The 21,720-nt window shown below is 37.3% G+C and overlaps 3 protein-coding genes and 1 long non-coding RNA gene across 5 annotated transcripts in view; all 4 read left to right on the top strand.

Annotated features, from left to right (window-relative positions):
- The first annotated feature begins 4,279 nt into the window (after positions 1–4,279).
- ifi30a (IFI30 lysosomal thiol reductase a) lies at positions 4,280–6,345 on the top strand. The gene is made up of 7 exons (XM_084410906.1): positions 4,280–4,496; positions 4,757–4,939; positions 5,222–5,296; positions 5,426–5,518; positions 5,617–5,769; positions 5,856–5,924; positions 6,035–6,345. Exons 1-7 carry the CDS (start codon positions 4,362–4,364, stop codon positions 6,098–6,100), a joined length of 774 nt encoding a protein of 257 aa, XP_084267032.1. The 5' UTR covers positions 4,280–4,361; the 3' UTR covers positions 6,101–6,345.
- Positions 6,346–6,685: 340 nt separating this feature from the next.
- mpv17l2 (MPV17 mitochondrial inner membrane protein like 2) lies at positions 6,686–8,523 on the top strand. Its single transcript, XM_084410908.1, has 5 exons — positions 6,686–7,271; positions 7,485–7,646; positions 7,745–7,821; positions 7,913–8,039; positions 8,236–8,523. The coding sequence occupies exons 1-5, from the start codon at positions 7,082–7,084 to the stop codon at positions 8,268–8,270; spliced, it is 591 nt and encodes a 196-aa protein (XP_084267034.1). The 5' UTR covers positions 6,686–7,081; the 3' UTR covers positions 8,271–8,523.
- A 978-nt stretch (positions 8,524–9,501) lies between these two features.
- LOC311291715 lies at positions 9,502–11,362 on the top strand. The gene is made up of 3 exons (XR_014627602.1): positions 9,502–9,647; positions 9,871–9,941; positions 10,233–11,362. It is a non-coding gene; the product is annotated as an uncharacterized lncRNA (long non-coding RNA).
- A 766-nt stretch (positions 11,363–12,128) lies between these two features.
- The window catches only part of pde4ca (phosphodiesterase 4C, cAMP-specific a), a 38,791-nt gene continuing 29,199 nt past the window's right edge, over positions 12,129–21,720 (top strand). The window contains exon 1 of one of the 2 annotated variants that reach the window (XM_084410888.1): positions 12,129–12,798. In XM_084410888.1, the coding sequence (XP_084267014.1) occupies positions 12,593–12,798 (206 nt within the window). In that variant the 5' untranslated portion in view covers positions 12,129–12,592. Of the gene's footprint in view, positions 12,799–18,979; positions 19,660–21,720 lie in introns of those variants that run through there. The other variant, XM_084410889.1, reaches the window with a different exon arrangement.

Here is a 21,720-nt window from a genome sequence, read left to right as displayed (position 1 = left end):
CAAAGAGTGAAATTACATTTTTATTCAGCCCATTTGTGGTTTTAGAAGCACTGGTCTAAACACACAAGAAAATCTGACCGTTCCGAACATTCATGTTGGTGTGAACAGGCTTTTATTCTGGATACATTTTAATAAATAAAATAGGTTATCAAACTATCAAATACAGATGCAGTGTATTTCAGTTTATTTAAAGGGCAAGTTGAAATTAAAACTTTGTTAAAACCTTGAAACTTTAAATTTGCCTAAATCTAGTATATTAATTCTTCGCTTTTGACATCCTCCTTTTAGATGGATTCGTTTTTGTTTGTAAATCCACAACAGACAATGAAGCGGAGCAGGTTTTAGTTTTGTAAGCGTGTTTGTCAGTATACTCCAGTTTGCTTCATCCTATCGATAGGATGAAGTTGTTTTGCTATGACGGTGTGGAGTGGAGCAAGAACAGAGACACTGGTTATGATTCCTTGAATGTTCAGACTGACTGACGTCGGGTCTTCGAGAGCACAGAGAATGAGCCAGGGTGTTGGATGGGACGAGTTTGTGTGAGATAAAGCAGTGGAGTAAACTCCTCTAAATGCACTATACAAGCACATCTTGAGGTGATTATGAGTGAGAATTATTGAAGCTTGACAGTCTTTATGAGCAACAGAAATAGGTTAGGTACACATTTTAGCTACAGGCCTATAATGTCATAACGTGTTATGATCGTGCCGTAGTGGGTCTGTTCTTTGTTTTTATTTTCTTTAACTCCTTTTTAAAGAGAAACTATAATTGTATGTCAAAGTTTTGTTTTTTCATTGTAAGTAATGACCTTACCGATTCAAAGATAAGCTAGCTTGAATATCTCTCTTCCATTCAGTACAGTTACAAATGTTTACAGTATCTAATTAACCAAATAGAAGATGTTTTCAAATGTGCTTTGTCTGTCAGACAGGGATTCTTGTCTTTTTTTTCTTTTTTTTTTGCCTCTGTTGTTTTAAACTTGAAGATTTTGTTTCCCTTCTTTGTTCACTTTAAACAGTGCTCCCTCACCTCACAACATTTTCTCTGAATAAAAATGCAGCTATGTCCCAGAGCAGGGTTGCCAGCTTTCTTTTTCTTTCCATAGCAGACATATTTTTTCAAGTTTCATATAACGTTTCATTTTTTTACTTTAATCATTCTGACAATTATATCCTGATTTCTGTCCAACTTCCCTCTGTAGTCTGTTAAAGCAAGAACTAAAATTAGCAGTTCTTTTTTTTTTTCTCCTTCCTTCCTTCTACGACAAGATATACACCGAAAAGTAAGATACAGCAGGGCCAAATGTTTAATAGACATATATTTTTGTATTTAGTGGTTATGACATAACCACTAATTATCCTTCACCTCTTTAAACTAAATGATACCTTACTGTCTTGTTTCCCCTTAGTGCATGAAGTAGCCTGTTGAAGATAATGCACACCAAAGTGCCATTAGACATGGAGGATGGGGAGCACTGTTTGTTACCCAGTACATTTCTACTGGGTGTGTGTGTGTGTGTATGTGTATGTGTGTGTGCACAAACTTTATGTACATACTTTTTTTCCTTTTACTACTTCTGTTCTCTCCAATCTGTTTTTGGGTGCAGATTTTTCAGTGTTCAGTTTGCATCAGTGTTGTTTGTCTCTCAAACAGGTACACAAGCATTACAGAGATATGGCTCTTTAATAGATAGATGGAATTATTTTTAAGACAATAAAAAGATATTGAGTCTATTGCACCACCTGGTCTGTCGTCATCAGTTTGATCTTGTGATGTGTGATGTTATCCTGTTGCTTTTACAGGGAATGTTATGCTGAAGCAGCAGAAAGTGTCATACCTCAGACTGGTTGGATCAGTTGTCCTTTGATAAACACTTTGGCATGTGTCCTTAGATCACCTGGGGGTGGAAAATCTGTCCTAATATAGCGACAGCATAGAGAATGTTTTGAATTCAAATCGACCAACAGCTGGATCAGGATGGTTTTAAATCATTAAATATACTGACCATCAACAATACTTTTAAAGTTGTGTGAAACAGAACTTGAATGAGGAAAGAAAATTAGGGCAGGACTTGATTTTGTCCATCGGGATGGATTGATTGGTTGGGTCATTGGTGTTTATGCCTTTAATTAAAGATTACGAGGGCATATGAATGAAACAAATTAAATATATTCCAAAAGTGTTTTTAAATCTTCAATTTTATAATATGGATCAGTCAGTTATGTATTCAAAAATGTGGCTCTGTGTGAACATTTATATGCTACATGTATACAACAAACATTACATTGTTTCCGTTTATAGAGCTTTGACACTGACGTCATTGTTCAGAGGAGCAAACTGGCATAAACAGCCCATGTGATTGTTTACACCAGTCACCAGTCATGTGTACAAGAAGGTCACTCAGAAACAAGATGAGTCTGCATTTTCGTTATATTTGACACTTCTCTGTAAAATACAACTCATTTTAGAACCTTCAAACTCAAGAAGTCATTTTTTGTCATATATGTTGTGATGCAGTGTGATCCAGGCAGACGAGCAATGATTATGTCAGTGATCAAATTTTAGACAACATTAAAGACAACAAACTGACCAAGTAAATATTAAAATTGTTAGCAAATAAGTTTCAAGATAATAAATCTATCTTAGTCAATAGATAATAAAATCCAAAGTAGTCTAACTAACGGATGAAGATTGTGACCATCGGAATACAGAGAAAGAAAGGCCCAAAAGAAGGAAGATATTGCTGAACGAAAAGAGACCAGAAAAAAGCCCCGCGTCTTCTGAAACCAAACATTTTATATGCTATGTATGCATTAAAGGAAGGGACTAGGGGAAAGTCCCTATTCAAATTGTTTGTACTTCTCTTCCAACCAACAAGGATGCAGTCAAGACAAAAGGCACCCTAGCAGGTCTTATTAGGTCACCATGTCCTCGTAAGAAATTGTGGTTTTAAGACCTCGAAGAGAATATAGCAGGTCTTAAATTACTCGTGTCTGCAGAGATAAAAACGGACGCACATCAATGCAATCAAATATGAAGGGAAATGCACTCTAAGTAAACTTATTTATATAGCACCTTATCTTATATATATATAAAATAACCAAACCACAAAATACTAAAAGAACGTCTATTCAAACAAGTTTCGAAATGACATATAGCTCTTGGTGGATATTAGATTTAATAGGGACTCTTCTGCCTCTGCCAGTCAAATGGTCCAGATTGGTAGAACATCCTCTGTATTTACAGAACTGCTTTTGGCTGTAAATGGAGACCTTAATTAAAATGCTTTTGTTAGAGACAGACAACATACTGTATATCACCCTGTCAAGTCCTTCTTGGGGTGACCTGTGAAAATTCATGTGGGTTGAGGGCTGTCCATACTACTACTACAATACGTTGAACAGGGTTTAAACCCATGTCATTATTCACTCAATCAATATCATACATGATTTGGTTTTGATTATGATTTTCTTTGCTGTTTTTAAATGATTCCATTATCATCGAATAACTGCTTAGCCATCATATTTCTTATTCATACAGGTTTTTTCTTTTCTTTTCTTTTTTTACTTGGAAAACATTCATCCCACTTTTAACATAATCACAATACAATATTTTATACATTTGGAACAGAATCATTTCTGTTCGATGGACATGCTGCAAAAAAAAAAAAAACTTAAGTCTGGAGTGCTCTTTTAAAAAAAAATTGGATGATCAGTAAGTTGACAACATTGTAACAAGTTGTTTTAACTCTTCAAAATAATTTGCAACTATTTTCATAAGTTAATGCAAGATTCAGCTAATTTTTTAAGTCAGTTTATTGTGATTGTAATTAAGTTGAAATGACTTAAACATCCAAGTTGACTGTACCTCTGCACTTGCAGACAGTAACTCAGTGGGGAATGTATTAAGGGTGGAATACCATCAAGCCTAATCGAATAAAACTGTTTCAATGACGGCAGAAACTATTGAAAGTATAGGCACTCTGACTGTCACCCACTGTGGCACTACCCGTGTAACAGTGTGAGTTCACAAATCCCAAATTTAATCATGTTGGCATTTTGGTAGTTCAATTGGGAAACATGACATTTCACGGTCAACTATCATAAAGTTTCACTGCAAAAAAAAAAAAATCAACTTTTCGGCGAAGTCTTCCTCGTGATAGCAATAATATTTTGTGGCCATAATAAAAGTCTCCACTCCAGCATTTGCAGTGTTGGGTTTTGCCGGATTTTAATGACGTCACGTAAATACACCAATCAAAATCTCGGCCCTTTGATTTCCGTAGGAGGAAGAAAGTTTAAAATGTTGAACACATACACAATATTCATTCAGAGAACAAGGCAAGCAGGTGACCAGGAATCATGTTCGGCTTTAAACTTTCTGTGTTGTTCTTCGCTGTATTGTCACTGAGTAAATGCAGCGGTAGGTTTGTTAACTCCTGCAAGTATCCACCTTCACAATGGTGCGACTCTGAAGACATTGCAGCCGAATGTGGGGTAAGTATCGAAAAAAACGTACGACTTACTCCTTAAATTTTCTAATAGGAAACTATTAGATAGCCTATGTTTTTGTATTGCTTTACTGACAATAATTTTACTTGCACGAAAAAGTGAAACCGCGCATTTGAATTAATAGATACATTTAGCCTATGCAAATTGTCCTGACGTATTTACGCTTCTCGTTTTGTTTTCCGCTGTCTGGGAAATCCCGAACTTTTTTGGCACTGATCATTTCCCTTTATTCTCTTCTTTCTTAGGTGCTTGAACAATGCATGAAGTTTAACGTGACAAAGCCCAACGCTGACAAAGTGAATGTGAGCCTGTACTATGAGTCTTTGTGTCCTGGATGCAGAGAATTTCTTGTAGAACAGCTCGTGCCAACCTACATTTTGCTGTCAGACATCATGAACATTGATCTGGTTCCATATGGAAATGCACAGGTATATTTACACTGCCCACTGCTGCTCAGACAATGTACCCTTTGTAAAAACAGCACATAACTGCTATTGACACTTTGTGTGAATAGAGTCTATTGCTATTTACATTCAACATGTAAACTAGATTATATTTATTGTATTTGACAAAATGCAAATATAGTACCTACAATTTACACAGTGCAAATAGCAACCAATTTCTTTTACATTAAAAGTTAAAAAAGGCTCACATTCATGTAAGTTACATTAATGTTAAATGCTGTTGCTCATAATTAGTTTTCATAATAGGAGAAAGAAGATCAGGGGAAGTACACCTTCATCTGTCAGCACGGAGAGGGTGAATGTCAGGGTAACATGATTGAGGTGAGGTTTTGCTATTTATTTCACCACTCAAACATTTTTAAAAGCAGAAGTGGATTGGTGTTGTTAACATTGAATACATCTTGTTTAGAGCTAAAATAGAAGTATACTAATTGTAATCTTTCCTGTCAGACCTGCCTGTTGGATCAATTAGGGCTGGATGATGCTCTTCTGGTCATTTTTTGCATGGAATCAGGAGCAGATGTGCTGAAAGCAGCCCAGCTTGTAAGCAGTCATTTCTATTTTGCATGCTGTTATTCTTCCCATCCATCCATCCATCAACCCTATTGCAATGCAATGCTAATCTGTACCTTCCATCTCAGTGTCTCGCAGTCTACAAACCCCAAATAACATGGGATTCAGTCATGAAGTGTGTGACGGGAGACCAGGGCAATAAATTAATGCATGGAAATGCAGTGAAAACAAATGCTCTGAAGCCCCCTCATGAGTATGTTCCTTGGATAACCATTAATGGAGTAAGGAAGTTTTTTTTGTTTGTTTATTATTTATAAGGATTTTTTTTTTATCCATGTAATTAAATGGCTCAATGTTGTTCCTGCAGGAACACACAGAGGATCTTCAGGATAAAGCAATGAAATCTCTCTTCAGTCTTGTGTGCAGTTTGTACAAGGTTTGTTTGCAACCTGAGAGGTGCCTGTTAGTGTTTATTACCATTTCAGTGTCTTATCCTATCAACGAGGAGTCCATCACCTGACCTCTTCTTTCTTTGTGTTCATGTAGGGTGAAAAGTCAGCTGCTTGTACTCTAGGGTTGAAGAAGAAAACCACCAGTTACTGCATGAATTAATCACTAAATCTGATAACAACACTATTCATGTCAGGAATGGAGAGATTATGTATGAAACATACATGCTGAAATGTATTTGAATATTTTTGTTGTTGTTGTTTCTTTATGCTTAATTGTATATGAAAGAGTAATTTTGAACATGGTTTTCTGCTGCTGACTACAACTGGTGACAAGACCATATTTTTATAGTCACGTTTTAAACCATTTTGTATGCATAAACAAAATTAAAAAGTACATTTCCATCACTTTTGCACTTTTTAAATCTCATTTGCTTGTGTGTTAATGATTAAGAGGGAAAAAATCATTGCTAAGGTGGACTTTACTCAAGAAAAATGCTTCCTCGCTGGTTTTAATTTTTTGCTTGTCTACGTTTGCTTATCATTAACCTGAGTCTTTCCACATTATTTTGACCAACAAAGTGAAAATACTTTAGGGTTTTTAATTAAACTGATATTATATTATTAACTATCGTTAATATAATAACTATTAATAAAAATAAACGTCCGAAGATCAAGAAATTATGTCCTAATAGCAGGTATTCAAACGGGACGAGATTATAGATAGGGGTCAAACTGATATGGCGACGTTCTGCGCACGTGACGCAATCTTGATGCTTGTGAGCGCAACGCCATTACGCGCGTGACTCGTCACCGGCTCCTTCAGGCTGCTCTGGGTTCCGCTGGTTACATGAATGAACTTTAAATTTACGTTTTAATTATGTTAGTCAGCTAAATTGCAGCTGAACTTAGGCCAACAGACACACAATTCGGGGATATCGTAACGACTCTAAACATCTATCTGAGAGTATGAAGGAAAATGCATTCCTTTCCATTTTAAGTTAACAACACTTCTCAGTATTTGAATGTGTGTCTTATGCCATTTATTCTGGAGTAACGTTAAAGGAACAGAAGTGGCGAATGAAATCGTCAAGCGTTGATCGAGCGGAAACTTGAGAAGAATTTACGTTAACTCGGCATAAACATGATATCTCGGCAGAGTAAGGATTTTCTCATTAGGATCGCCGGTTACTGGAAGCCGCTTTTCAGAGGCAGATTTCTGATCGTGACGAACACGGTGAGTTGTGGGGGAATGTTGGCAGCGGGCGACCTCATCCAGCAGACGCGAGAGATGCGGAAGACCCCCGGACGAGCACGTGACTGGTGGCGTACAGGTGACGAGAACACAAATTATCTGTATCACATAGCCTACTCTCACCACAAAGTCTGGCTTGTTTAAAAAATATACATCAGCTCATGTTTGTAATTTATGTGCCAGTGTGTGGCACGAAAAAACTTTTAACTTATTTTTTAAAGTATCGTGTGAATGTCCTGTCGTGAAAGTAACGCGAGATTAATGAACTCTCGCGCTGTTGCGCCCTCTATAGGTTGTATGTTTGCCGTCGGATGCTCTATGGGTCCTTTCATGCACTATTGGTACCTGTGGCTCGACAAATACTTTGTTGGCAATGGCATAAGTAATGTCTGCAAGAAAGTGCTTACTGATCAGCTGGTTGCTTCACCAGCACTGGGGGTCTGGTACTTCATAGGTGAGATCTTACTGCTGATTTCCATTAATTTCCATTTCTCACTCTAAATAATGAATGAAAATCTGAATAACATTACACCTTTTTTATTTTGAATGAAGGTCTGGGTATGATGGAGGGTCAAACTTTGTCTGAGGCACAAAGTGAATTCAGAGACAAATTCTGGGAATTTTACAAGGTATGTTGCCTTGATAAGCATGTGTTCTTAGTTCAACCTCAAATTATGTATCTTCATAGCTGACAGCTTTTCATAACTTGCTGCTTTTTAGGCAGATTGGTGTGTTTGGCCAGCAGCTCAAATGGTAAACTTCTACTTCTTGCCACCCAAGTATCGTGTTCTTTATGTTAATATAATTACCCTGGGATGGGACACCTACCTCTCCTACCTCAAACACAGTAAGACATGTTTGCATCTATCTCATAACACAAGGCATAACTAAAATACATTTGTAGTATTTACTGAACAAAGATGGTGTCATATAATTATGAATCTTGTCTTGGTGGCCAAGCTTTACTTAGCGCTTGGCAGGTTTAAAATGAAAGCATGGGTGTGAGCTTCCTTGTGACAAGTGGTGCATTTGTGTTTTTCAAGGAGACCAAGTAGAGGCCAAAAGAGAAGTTGAATGAACTGAGTGAAGATGTCTGAAGAAGAGGAATATTTCAAAACACTGCTTTGATCACGCACACAAAAATAAATCGGATTATTTAAGACTGTTAATGTATAGCTTTCTGGTTTTTATTTTATTTCATATAATAGAATCAATAGAATTGTATCTAGTAAGGCCAGGTACATTGCACATTTTGTTCTAATGTGTTTGTATTACTTTTGAATAATATAAAAGTGTTGAATGTAATTTTAAACTATTTTAACTGTCTGAAATCATTGTATTTTTGGCATATGAAGAGCAATTTATTAAAGCAAACTGTTTACAAATATATTCTTATGATTTCATCAAGTACAGAACATTCCTGGATCAATATCATTGTTCCCGGAACAACATTCCAATCAACCAATCATATTTGAGGGACGAGTTTACAGTTTAGGTCAAGTTTAGGCTTACATCCTGGGTTAGGTGCTTCTACATCAGTGTTATTCACCTATCATTTCCCCCTGATTTGAGGGATTATGTTATGAAGTTATGGGTAGGGTTAGGTTTAGGGATATGGTTTGAACCATATTTTCAGACAGGAATGTTGTTCCAGGATCAACAAAATATGTCGACCCAGGAACAGGTCTTTGCAAAATCATGGTGACTGGTATAGTACAGCGATTTTATAGTTATCATCCTTCATTGTAAGAAATATTTTCATTTTTGGTTAAGCATGTTTATAATCACAATAATGTGCCAATATTACTGTCATATATACTGTATGAATGCTGTACCATAGGCCTATGCTGCATGAGCAGTAATGTGGCTGGTTGTTTGTGTGTGCTAGCCAGTTTCTATTCTAAAGTTATGTTGTTCATAATTTGCCTTTACATGTACATTTTTACCTAATTATTAATAAAAAAAATTGATGAAAATGTTTGCTAGACCCTTTGATATCTACATTGCCCTTATGTGACACTGTTTTATAATGGAAGACAATAAAATTATTTTGTGTTTTGAATATTATAAATTTAGAGAATGATTTTTATGCTTCATAACTTGTACTTTGAGGTTGAAATCCAAATTTGAAGGAGCATGTTTACTAATTTATCAAGGCATCCATCTTTCAGTGGCATGTGTGACAGTCCTTTGACAGCACGTGAGCTTCTCTGCAGTCAGCACAGGCAAACCTGCTGAGTGAGTGACAGGACGCTGTCTTCATAGGGGCTTCCAAATTAATAAAACAGGTGTTCTGACAGGGTGTTCTCACAAACCATTTGGTTTGGAGCTATTCAGGTTACCTTGCCACATTTTTGGACGTGACCAGAATGTGCAACTCTTGGATTGAAGATATGCTTCAAAATTATTTGAAGGAAAACACAATACATCTTACCATGTCTTCTCAGTTTTAGAAGTAAGTGTTATTTGTTGCACATTTATACTATTGATTTTTTAAATAATTGTTTTGTTTATTATTGATTGGTGCTTAATGTTTCTTATTATCTTTATATTATTTAACTCTATAGCCATGTAGAATGTGTTTTTTATTTTAGGAACCTGAAAAGTTGAGTTTCTACTTTCTGAACAAATCCAGTTTTATTGTTGTTGTTTTTTTTATCCCGAAACTGTATTTTCAGAAGTGCCTCCAACAATTGCTTTCAACAATATGAAGAGAAGTTCTTCTTTGAAGTCTTTCTGGACATCAGAGGTAGGTCGTATCAGTACATCAGCGCTCACAGTTATTATCCTCTCTGGTTTGATTCTGAAAAGATAAGTGTAGATTCACTGTGACTGTGCAGATTATCACCAATTTATATTATGCTACAAAATTAAAGCGTACCCAAATATTTCCATCATTAGGCATTATATTATTCAAATAAAAATATATTATTGTTAGTTTATTATTGTTAACTTGATAGTCAATATTACAATTGTCTTTTGTGCTGTTCTGGAGAGAGATGTGTTGGTGTACATTATTGACTTGTTCTTTTTAATTCAGAGAGAATGGGACACCGTGAACCTGCAGGTCCAGCACGGTTCCAAACCCATGCCCAGTCACCGTACAGTTAAGAGGACATTTTCAGGGGTCCTTCAGCTTCCCCGTCTGTCCCGCCGGCTCTCGGCTCAGGGAGATTCAGAGATCACGCCACGCAATGGCCTCGACTTCGATGCTTTTCAAAGTTCCTGGTAAGTCGCTCTTTTGTTTTATAAAGGCACTCTGAATCACTTAAACATGTGACCATTTGACGAAAGGATTTCAATTTCAGTCGAGTGCTTTGAAGAAGAACGAGGAAAATCTTGTTTTTTATCGTATGTTGTAATCAAGTGTAAGGTTAGAGAAACTTAACACTAAAACAGATTTTAGTCGATAACTGTTCGTCATGTAGGCCTACCTGTTTTCAAAATAGTGGCTTCACGTCAGCAACTTTAAACGGAGGCCAAGCACTTTATAGCCTACTGTTTCATGTTGTGTAGGCCTATGTTGTTTCTTGACTAATGAGGTGTAATGTCTTGTAATTTAACATAATGTACACTGAAATACATCAGTATTGTAATAATTGTTGTTAAATGACCACATATCCTATACCCTGAGTTAGTTATTCGTTAATTGATTTAGTATCCGGAGCCAGAGATGTTGAGAGATTGACGTTTTGCATTATAGAGACAGCAGAGGGAGCTATTGTTCCCTAAAGACCAGAAATATAGGACAGAAATCATATACAGTCAGTAAATGTGCAGTTACACATTATGACATTTAAAAAAAATAAAAATTGATTTGCCAGAATCACTTTTCATGTAACTTTAGTGGCAGCTGATATCATTCAGATATAAAATAATAAAAAAAAGTCAAAAGAAGACAAACATATTCTTCATTCACTAGGTTAATTGTTCATTGCTATATAATTTAAAGAAATGTTGGGTCTCCTCTAATGACTACCCAAATACTTACCAAGGGTTAAAACTTCAATTTTCCCCCACATATACAGTGGTTCCAAAAACATTTTTGGACACTTACATAGAGTAAGTCACACTTAAAACATCTGAATATCATTACACAGACAAAACACCAAACCAGGTGACAACTGCAGACAAATTATGATAGAGCTCAGCGCTGGGTGATACGGCCACAAAAAAAAAAAAAAATCTGTATCACTAAGGCTGCATTTATTTGATCAGAAATACAAACAGTAAAACTGTAAAATGTTACTACAATTCAAAATAACTCTCTTCTAATTTAATAATGCTTATTTAAAATGTAATTTATTCCTGTGATGGCAAAGCTGAATTTTCAGCACCATTACTCCAGTCTTCAGTGTCACATGATCCTTCAGAAATCATTCTAATATGCTGATTTGGTGCTCAAGAAACATTTTTGTGGAAACCATAATCATTTTTTATTTCGGGATTCTTTGATGAATAGAAAGAATTCGAAATCTTGTGGAACATTATAAATGTCTCTACTGTCACTTTTGAGCAATTTAATTAATCCTTGCTGAATAGAATTATTGAATAAATAAAAATATTCCTGACTCCAAACTTTTAAATGGTAGTGTATATTGGAAAAAAGTAGTTTTTTTTTTTTATATAAAGTTTTAATAATAGGTTCAATGTCTTATTTTGTAATGCAGAAGACATTTTGAAGTGTATCTAAAGTATGCAAATCCTTTTTCGGGGGGGGGGGCACTGTATGCATATTGTTTTTGCGTACACAACTCATCCGGCAGGATCACAGGGAACCTTTTCCCCTCTGATAATCAAAGCCCATGGGGCCCGTGATAGAGGGCCATCGTGACATGAGCCATGCTCTCTGTCTGACTTTATCTGACTTTGCTTTTTATAGTCAGAGCTTTCATGTGACTTCTCCTGGTAAACCTAGAGCATGTGAAAGGCATATGTATTTCTCGAAGGGAATCTGTTCGCCCTGATCAGCTCTGCGTTGCGCCGCTTTGTGCTTTGGCTTTTCAGCACGCCAGGGGACTGGAACAGGAAGTCATTATAAACCAGTAAACACTGGACCTCGCACACTAATAGTCTTAATGCGGAGGTGGGGCCACTTAGAGAGCTCTATCATGGAGTCCTCTCATTGTAAATCACACTGCCATATTTAGTCTGTTGGAGGGAAGTCTTCCAAGTTATGTAAACAAAGCGAGTTCACGAGGGGAGATGTTCCATTGCTATGATGGCTGGCTCCATTAATGTGCCTGTGATCTCTGAAGCAAGGCTGGATTTCTCAGCTCTAGTGAAGGGTGAGATATGTAGACTGTGGTTTTTGTGTTGAGAAAGCAGTGTGAGCGAGCGACTCATGCCATGACTAGACAGTCGTTCCGCCAGTTGTGAAGACACAGGAACTCTGCTGTCATGAGTGACATGAGTTCAGAAGAAGAGAGACCTCAGAGACCCTCGCATCTCAAGCTGAAGGGAAACTCTCCCACTGGCTCCCCCAAAATGTCTCCGCGGGTCTCTCCTCGGAGTTCGCCCCGCAACTCTCCTCTGCTCTTCCGGAGGCTGATGGTGAATCGCAGCATTGCTTTGCAGAGACGCTTCACTTTGGCTCACACTCCCAGGTAGGATCTGAATTCTTCTGCATCGTTTATTTAGCATCTTACCGGGAGGCTTGGCTTCAAAAACACACACACACACACACACAGGAGTCTTGTGGCACAGGCATCTACGTAACAACACATCACATGGCGAATTTTTGGCTGCTTGAGACATTGCCCCCCTGTCCAAAGTTTGTATTGATGCTAACACTTCTAGCTACAATTTATAATCACTATAATCAAGGAGGTGGTTTGTCTGCTGTGTGAAGCATAAAAAGACATCTTTGTTTTGAGAAGATGTCTTGACCTGAGGTGATTATTGTCAGCCTATCTCATCAGTGATCGAATGAACTGCTTTTTTGCACATAGTTATTCTGGTTTTGTCTCTTAAGCCTGGTAAAGTCCAACCTGGCAGTAAAATTAACCATGAGCACTTGACTTTCTGAGAGAAAAGGCTTTGTTCTGCGTTGTATAATTTTTTCTATTTTTAATTTTTAGATATAAGTGCATGTAGACAGACTGCACAAAGCACAAAGAGTGACCTTTTTATATTATAATATTTTATACTATAAAATTTAGTAGTTTATTTTGGCTACTTAAAGTGTAAAGTGTAGTTTTTGGACCTTAATAGACCCAAGTCAGCATTTGTGTCAAATAATACTTGTTAGGGTGTCAATGTGGTTTGTAAGTTCTGCAAATTTTTGGCCTTTTCTGGTTTAAGTTTTTTTCTCTCTCCACTCTTGGTCAAACGATTGGGGTTGATGCATTTTTTTTTATGTTTATGAAAGAAGTTGCTTTGTGCTCATTAAGATGTCATTTATTTGATCAAAAATACTGTTTGTATTATTACAATTAAAATAACTGTTATAATTTAAAATGTAATTTATTCCTCTGATGGCAAAGGAATGATGACAGTGTCACATGATCCTTCAGAAATTATTCTAATATGCTGATTTGGTGCTCAAGAAACATCTTATTATCAATGCTGAAAACAATTGTGCTGCTATAAAATATTTTTATGGAAACTGCAATACATTTTTATCAAGATTATTTAATGAAATATAATAGAAAGTTCAAAAGAACAGCATTTATTTGAAAAAAAAAAACAGTAGTGTGTTGCACCTAATGCAAATTAGCAAATATTTCAACAAGATGTGAATGTTAGAAAAGATGATGCCCTTCTTTCTTTCTTTTTTATTGTCCTCAAAACACACTGAAAGTAAAGAATCACATGATTCAAATTATGTAAGTGGCATCAATAAAACCCAGTATAAACCCGTAAAACTGCCTTTTCTGAAGTCATTGCCAAAATACATCTCTAACGCCTGTGCCTTTGACATGTTACAGCCTCTGTTTTGAGTTGTTTTTGTGTCTGTTAAACTTCCAAGATTTGAGGAAGTCAGAGCCTGACAACACTGTAAACATCCCCAGCCATACACGCATATGCAATAAATGTTGAGAAATCATCAGCAGAGCTCAAAGGAGGTGTTATATTTCAAAACTATGAAATAGACATTACTTCAAATATTTGTTAACGGATTACAGTTATCAAGTATTTTGCCAAGAGGTGACCACAAGTGAACTGAGAAGTTGTTTATCAGAGAATAAATCTGCCAGAGAACCGTTTCAGCTCAAATGTTTAAACACAGGTCACCGTGTTCAAGTGGAAAGAGTCAGCCTGCCATCCGTCTAATGGACACTGAAGCAGTTCTCTTGGCACTGTGAACAGTGGAAGTCCACACAGGTCAAATGCGACTTAAAGCTGAAAAGATCTTTTTTGTGTGTGTGTGTGTCAAGGATTTGGGAGAAGAAAGAAACAGGCTGTTGGAGAATTATGGCAGGATGGTGTAGGAACAGGAACGATTAAACAAGCCATATCTCTGTCAGAATACTGTCCGCAAGAGATGAAGCAAATCAGTGCAAAATACTTTATTTAACATTTAGTGTCAGGAACTTGAAAGTGTTTTAAACAGAATGTTACAGGGTTATAATAACAGCAGATCTGTTTGCACTGAGAAGTCCTTCCACTGAGTGGTTAAATGTGTCTTTTCTGGTTCTTAACTCCGCTAGATTAATGCATCTCGCCGTAGCACATATTTTGACCTGTGAATCCCTCAATATTTAGGGAGCTGATTCTCTGCTATGCTGCACTTACAAAGCATGTGACTTCAGTGAACTAACACAATCTGATCTGTGGGTATTTTAGAGGAGAACTATAACTTCCCCTGACTCTTTACCACCTGGATTTTGACAAACATAATTCCAAGAGTTTGTCTTTGTTGTGGCTGCTTCTGCTTTAACAGCTTTTCAGAGATGCTGGATGTGTTTTGGATCCAGATCTTGTGTGTAAGGCTCACGCTGCTCTTGACGTTCTTCTTGAGCGTTATCCTGTCATGTGCTGATCTGCCTCTCAAGACTGTTTGGCCAATATCAACAACCTGAGTTCAAGCGCCTGCAGCAGCCCTCATCCTCCCTCACCCTCGCCTGACCCATAAACAGATCAACCTAAACTTTCTCTCTCCTATCCCCCTGTCACGTACAGGCTGCCGATTCATCTGCACATTTTATAATGACTGCAGGCTCTTCTGTAGTAGGGTGGTTGATGAATAAACTTTGTGTTTCAAGATTTTATGTTAGAAAAACTCTAATTATTATTTTTTAAATACATAATATTTATTTAATAAAAACAAAACTAAAAATGTAAGGAAAACTAGATAAAAAAGTTTGAAGACAAACTTTAAGTTGGCATGAAAAAGCCTTGCTAGAAGGTTTGAAGAATTTTTAAAAGCTTGAAGTTTGAAGGTTTTTAGTTTTAATTAAAGTTTTAGTTTAGTAGTTTTAAAAGTTTGCAGAAGTTTGAAGGTTTTCAGTTTAGAAATATAAGATAGAATGGAAGCTTAAATGAGTCTCGAGGGATTAGAAATAGTACATAGAATGGCAGCTAATGGAGTCGGGCCTCTCCAACTGTCAAAATTTAAATAAAAGAAAGAAAGATTAGTTAGAAAGAAAGAAAGAAAGAAAGTTTTAAAAGCTTGAAGTTTAAAGTAGTTTATATATAGATAGATAGATAGATATAGTCAGATAATAGATATAGTCAGAAGATAGATATAGTCAGAAGATAGATAGATATAGTCGGAAGATAGATAGATATAGTCAGAAGATAGATAGATAGATAGATAGATAGATAGATAGATAGATAGATAGATAGATAGATAGAAAGATAGTCAGATAGATAGATAGATAGATAGATAGATATAGTCAGATGATAGATAGATATAGTCAGAAGATAGATAGATAGATAGATATAGTCAGATGATAGATAGATATAGTCAGAAGATAGATAGACAGATAGATATAGTCAGATGATAGATAGATAGATAGATAGATAGATAGTCAGATGACAGATAGATATAGTCAAAAGATATATATATATAGTCAGAAGATAGATAGATATAGTCAGATGATAGATAGATATAGTCAGAAGATAGATAGATATAGTCAGAAGATAGATAGATAGATAGTTAGATAGATACAGTGAGGAAAATAAGTATTTGAACACCCTGCTATTTTGCAAGTTCTCCCACTTAGAAATCATGGAGGGGTCTGAAATTGTCATCGTAAGTGCATGTCCACTGTGAGAGACATAATCTAAAAAAAAAAATCCAGAAATCACAATGTATGATTTTTTAACTATTTATTTGTATGATACAGCTGCAAATAAGTATTTGAACACCTGAGAAAATCAATGTTAATATTTGGTACAGTAGCCTTTGTTTGCAATTACACAGGTCAAACGTTTCCTGTAGTTTTTCACCAGGTTTGCACACACTGCAGGAGGGATTTTGGCCCACTCCTCCACACAGATCTTCTCTAGATCAGTCAGGTTTCTGGGCTGTCGCTGAGAAACACGGAGTTTGAGCTCCCTCCAAAGATTCTCTATTGGGTTTAGGTCTGGAGACTGGCTAGGCCACGCCAGAACCTTGATATGCTTCTTACAGAGCCACTCCTTGGTTATCCTGGCTGTGTGCTTCGGGTCATTGTCATGTTGGAAGACCCAGCCTCGACCCATCTTCAATGCTCTAACTGAGGGAAGGAGGTTGTTCCCCAAAATCTCGCAATACATGGCCCCGGTCATCCTCTCCTTAATACAGTGCAGTCGCCCTGTCCCATGTGCAGAAAACCCTCCCCCAAAGCATGATGCTACCACCCTAAATGCTTCACAGTAGGGATGGTGTTCTTGGGATGGTACTCATCATTCTTCTTCCTCCAAACACGTTTAGTGGAATTATGACCAAAAAGTTCTATTTTGGTCTCATCTGACCACATGACTTTCTCCCATGACTCCTCTGGATCATCCAAATGGTCATTGGCAAACTTAAGACGGGCCTTGACATGTGCTGGTTTAAGCAGGGGAACCTTCCGTGCCATGCATGATTTCAAACCATGACGTCTTAGTGTATTACCAACAGTAACCTTTGAAACGGTGGTCCCAGCTCTTTTCAGGTCATTGACCAGCTCCTCCCGTGTAGTTCTGGGCTGATTTCTCACCTTTCTTAGGATCATTGAGACCCCACGAGGTGAGATCTTGCATGGAGCCCCAGTCCGAGGGAGATTGACAGTCATGTTTAGCTTCTTCCATTTTCTAATGATTGCTCCAACAGTGGACCTTTTTTCACCAAGCTGCTTGGCAATTTCCTCGTAGCCCTTTCCAGCCTTGTGGAGGTGTACAATTTTGTCTCTAGTGTCTTTGGACAGCTCTTTGGTCTTGGCCATGTTAGTAGTTGGATTCTTACTGATTGTATGGGGTGGACAGGTGTCTTTATGCAGCTAACGACCTCAAACAGGTGCATCTAATTTAGGATAATAAATGGAGTGGAGGTCATTTTAAAGGCAGACTAACAGGTCTTTGAGGGTCAGAATTCTAGCTGATAGACAGGTGTTCAAATACTTATTTGCAGCTGTATCATACAAATAAATAGTTAAAAAATCATATATTGTGATTTCTGGATTTTTTTTTTTTTTTTTTAGATTATGTCTCTCACAGTGGACATGCACCTACGATGACAATTTCAGACCCCTCCATGATTTCCAAGTGGGAGAACTTGCAAAATAGCAGGGTGTTCAAATACTTATTTTCCTCACTGTAGATAGATAGATGATATAGTCAGATGATAGATATAGTCAGATAGATAGATATAGTCAAAAGATAGATAGATATAGTCAGATGATAGATAGATATAGTCAGAAGATATATATAGTCAGAAGATAGATAAATAGATAGATAGATAGATAGATAGATAGATAGATAGATAGATAGATAAGTTAGAAAGAATAATAATAAAAAATAATAATAATTTGGGTTTATGGACAAAATATAAGAGGAAAAAAAGAGTAAAGTTACAGTAAAATGTCAACCGCACTAAGATTGAAGAAGGCTCTTTTGCAGGGGTGAAATATTTTGTGTCCACTGCCCACTAGAGGGTAAAGCTGAGTATCTTTTCCTTATCTCACTCCTTACTTGACATAGTTGTCATTTTGTAATAATCTTGTTCTATTAATACAGACCATGCAAGTTAGTAAATGTAAAGATTACACTTCAACTTTTTATATTCTACTCAATTTATACTAGAAATATTTTTCCTGTCATAATTCTGAACACAACAAAAATAAGAAAGAATATAAGACATTTTTAAATTGAAATGCTAGAAGAAGAAAAAAACATTATTTGCAAAGTACAAAAAGTTGAGTTCAGAATGTTGAGCCGCTGTGTGTACATACCACCTCCCTCAATGTATTGGATTTAGTGACAGTGTCATTATTTCGCTGCAGGCAATGTTCAGTTAGTGTTGCATTTGGAAACAGGCCAGTGATGTGTAGGACTCAGGTTATTACTTTTAGCGCACTTGAAGATGGTAAAGCAGCAAGTTGCAGATGTTGAGGCTCAGGACACCCCATCTATCACAAACCGACCCCTGAAAAATACCTTATATACACATGCAACAGTGCTGCAGAGTTTCTCTCTCTCTCTCTGTCCCTCTGTCCCTCTCTCTCTCGCTCTCTCTGTCTCTCTCTCTCTCTCTCTCTCTCTCTCTCTCTCTCTCTCTCTCTCTCTCTCTCTCTCTCTCTCTCTCTCTCTCTCTCTCTCTCTCTCTCTCTCTCTCTCTCTCTCTCTCTATCAAAGGCTGGTTGTTTCAGGCCAGAGTTTAGTTTCAGGGCTTTGGATTCAGAGAATGGCACCAGAAGGCTGGATGGGACGGCACACTCTATGGAGCATCTGATGGGATTATGAGCCACAGATTTTCAGACTTTTATGCAACTGATGAAATATCAGCAAATACCTTTTGATGTTTAGGAACATAATTTTTTTGCTGGGCTATTTTCCCCCCCTTATTCCTCACCTTTAAGGACTTTGTGGAATCAAGCAGGTCGAAACTAGGAGTGTTGCGATTTCCTAAAGACTTTCACCCGGGACTGTAGAGGCTATGGTAGGCCTTTATGCAGGCGATATAGTGGCCTATTTAAGTTCATGTCAAGTTTGAGCGCCCAGCTGAACTGGCATCTGTGTTACATTCAGGGAAACAACTGAAACACTTTCGCTCCGCCGAGTTTTTGTTCAGTACATGGCTTCAAGATTGTCGCAGCATTATGTTTCTCAGCGGATGGAGACCCTGGGCACATAGCGGACATGAGATCGAGATAAGAAATCATCGGAGGTGTTGCTTTTAGTTGTCACGCTCTTGCTGTCTAAAATTGGAAACACGTCCCAAGTCGTAACTTTAGTACTCAAAAGCTAACATAATCCACTCTCACAATGAACAAAGATCCTCGTTTTCCCAGGAAGACAATGCAGATGAACTACTCAACGCGACGGCACTCATGCATTGGGTATGTATAAGCAACAGCAGCAACGATGATGGTGTCTTCACCTTCAGTTGAGTCGGTCATATGCCAATCTCACTTTTAAGCTTCAATTTAAAAATGCCATTGATTATATAATGACCTTGGTTGAACTCTGCTAAAGTGCACATGTTGTCACATGATGTAACTATCATTTTTTGCTGTGTTGATAACATTTTGAAATAACTGCAGAATGAGATTTGCTCTTTGTGTGAATATGGTGTTTTTCCAGTGCTGCAGCCCTGACAGGTTTTTCTTGTGTAAGAAAGTCTTGAAGCAAACCAGTGCTCCCATCTCCACTGGATTTCTGACACCGCTAACATCAACTCTGAAATGACGAGTGCACTGTCTAGTGGAGAGCGCTGCTCTGGAGTTACTTAGATTTCCCTGTTTTTCTGCAAGCGCTGTTATAGTATGACAGTGTTAAAGCAGGCAGAGAGCAGCGCTGGCTGTTATGTGATGTGTTGTGTTGCTGCTATATCTGTGGCCTGGACAGCCTGAGGCCAGTAGAGGTAGAGAATCGATGGCTCAGCCACTGTCTGTTGATGTTCGCCTGTGGCAGCCGGGCAGAGTCACGATGGGCAGACACATCGCAACCTTACGCACACAGTAACCTCTGTGCTATCCAGCATGCCTGGCATTATCTAATGTAAATGATGAATTATGCTCTTGTACTCTATATGTGGCCTTTGTGTTGTTTCAAATAATCAAATTCAAACGCACATGCATTTTGATGAATGTTGAGACATTTTCTGTTCTTTGGAGAATACTATGACAGAGGTATTGATACTGAACTGAACTTAATGTGATCATTTGAAATCAGTTAGGGATGCACCAATTTGGAAATTTTGAGCGTTACCAGCAACTTTTGATGTTTTGAAGCGGATAACAGATATGTTGGCCAGTGGTAGATATCAATCTATATTGATTAAGCGCTCTTCAAACAAACTAAAGAAAGTTACCGTCAGTAAAAAAAAATTATCACATTTTTACCGCCAAAATATTAAGCAGCACAGCTGTTTTCAACATGTTTTTGAGCACCAAATCTGTATATTATAATAATTTCTGAAGGATCATGTGACACTGAAATTAAATTTTAAAATATCGTCGTGTGATCATGATCATTTGGCTATAATTTATCAGCCTATTTTACTAATCACACTTTTAGCTATAACATTAAAAAGTCACGTTTAATGTCGATTTGAGATATTGTCCATCCCTAGATAAAGATTACGATCAAGACACCAGTGATCACAGCCGCTATATATTTGCAGTGATTTTATTGGTAAGTCTGAGCTGTATTTATCTAAAGCAGATTCATTTGAGCCTCTTTGAAACACTGCCACTCTTCAATCTATGGCTATCTAAAGGACCTGACACAACTCCGCACAGCATATCACAACGTTTCACTGTTCACAAGAGGCTTTTCACTCAGAGACAACACTCTTACTCTCCATGTGACTCAGACAAAGCTGCGATTTGTTTCCTAGATGTGTCTCACCACAATAACCATTTAAAGCAGGGCAAGCAGTGTTGTAGAGCATCAAGATCAAAACAGAGCATTTACCTGATCATTTCTTAGTTTTGTACTACATGTAGTGCAGACCATCAACTCAGAGCTAGACACATCCATCTGGTGATAGCAAGTGGTGGGCTATACTATATAGAAAGAATCTCATTTTGCTTTTGTTAAACAAAACGGTCGTTGAAAACACTACAATAATTCAATTATTTAACTTTACTTGTACAACAATTACTTCAGGTCCTCAAATATGATTGGCTGTAGTTTGTAGTTCCACTCTTTGTGCAGATTACGTCAGTTACTTTGTTATGCCAGTAGTTCGGAGGCAGGTGGCTGTCTTTAAATCATTGAAGTCATTGAATCATTATTTCAACCGATTCATCCAAAACACTTAGGCCTGAGTGCGATGACTGAGTGCTTCTTGACGAGAGATGCTCTGCTGTGGTTTCATTTGGAGCTGTTTGTGTTGGCGGAGCAAAAACAGAAAATTGAGTAAGGTACTAAATATGAACTTTGTTTACTGAGCT

The sequence above is a fragment of the Rutilus rutilus genome (assembly GCF_951802725.1).
Source record: "Rutilus rutilus genome assembly, chromosome: 6".
NCBI classification, from domain to species: domain Eukaryota; kingdom Metazoa; phylum Chordata; class Actinopteri; order Cypriniformes; family Leuciscidae; genus Rutilus; species Rutilus rutilus.
This window is presented reverse-complemented; position numbering and strand designations above follow the sequence as displayed.

Bases quoted from the DNA above. Each gene is read 5' to 3' on its own strand.
- ifi30a (XM_084410906.1), top strand. From the start codon at position 4,362: ATGTTCGGCTTTAAACTTTCTGTGTTGTTCTTCGCTGTATTGTCACTG. The intron at 5,519-5,616 runs GTAAGCAGTCAT...CTTCCATCTCAG, and splicing joins TGCTGAAAGCAGCCCAGCTT to TGTCTCGCAGTCTACAAACC. The intron at 5,925-6,034 runs GTTTGTTTGCAA...GTGTTCATGTAG, and splicing joins TTGTGTGCAGTTTGTACAAG to GGTGAAAAGTCAGCTGCTTG.
- mpv17l2 (XM_084410908.1), top strand. From the start codon at position 7,082: ATGATATCTCGGCAGAGTAAGGATTTTCTCATTAGGATCGCCGGTTAC. The intron at 7,272-7,484 runs GTGACGAGAACA...CGCCCTCTATAG, and splicing joins ACGTGACTGGTGGCGTACAG to GTTGTATGTTTGCCGTCGGA. The intron at 7,647-7,744 runs GTGAGATCTTAC...TTTTGAATGAAG, and splicing joins GGGGGTCTGGTACTTCATAG to GTCTGGGTATGATGGAGGGT.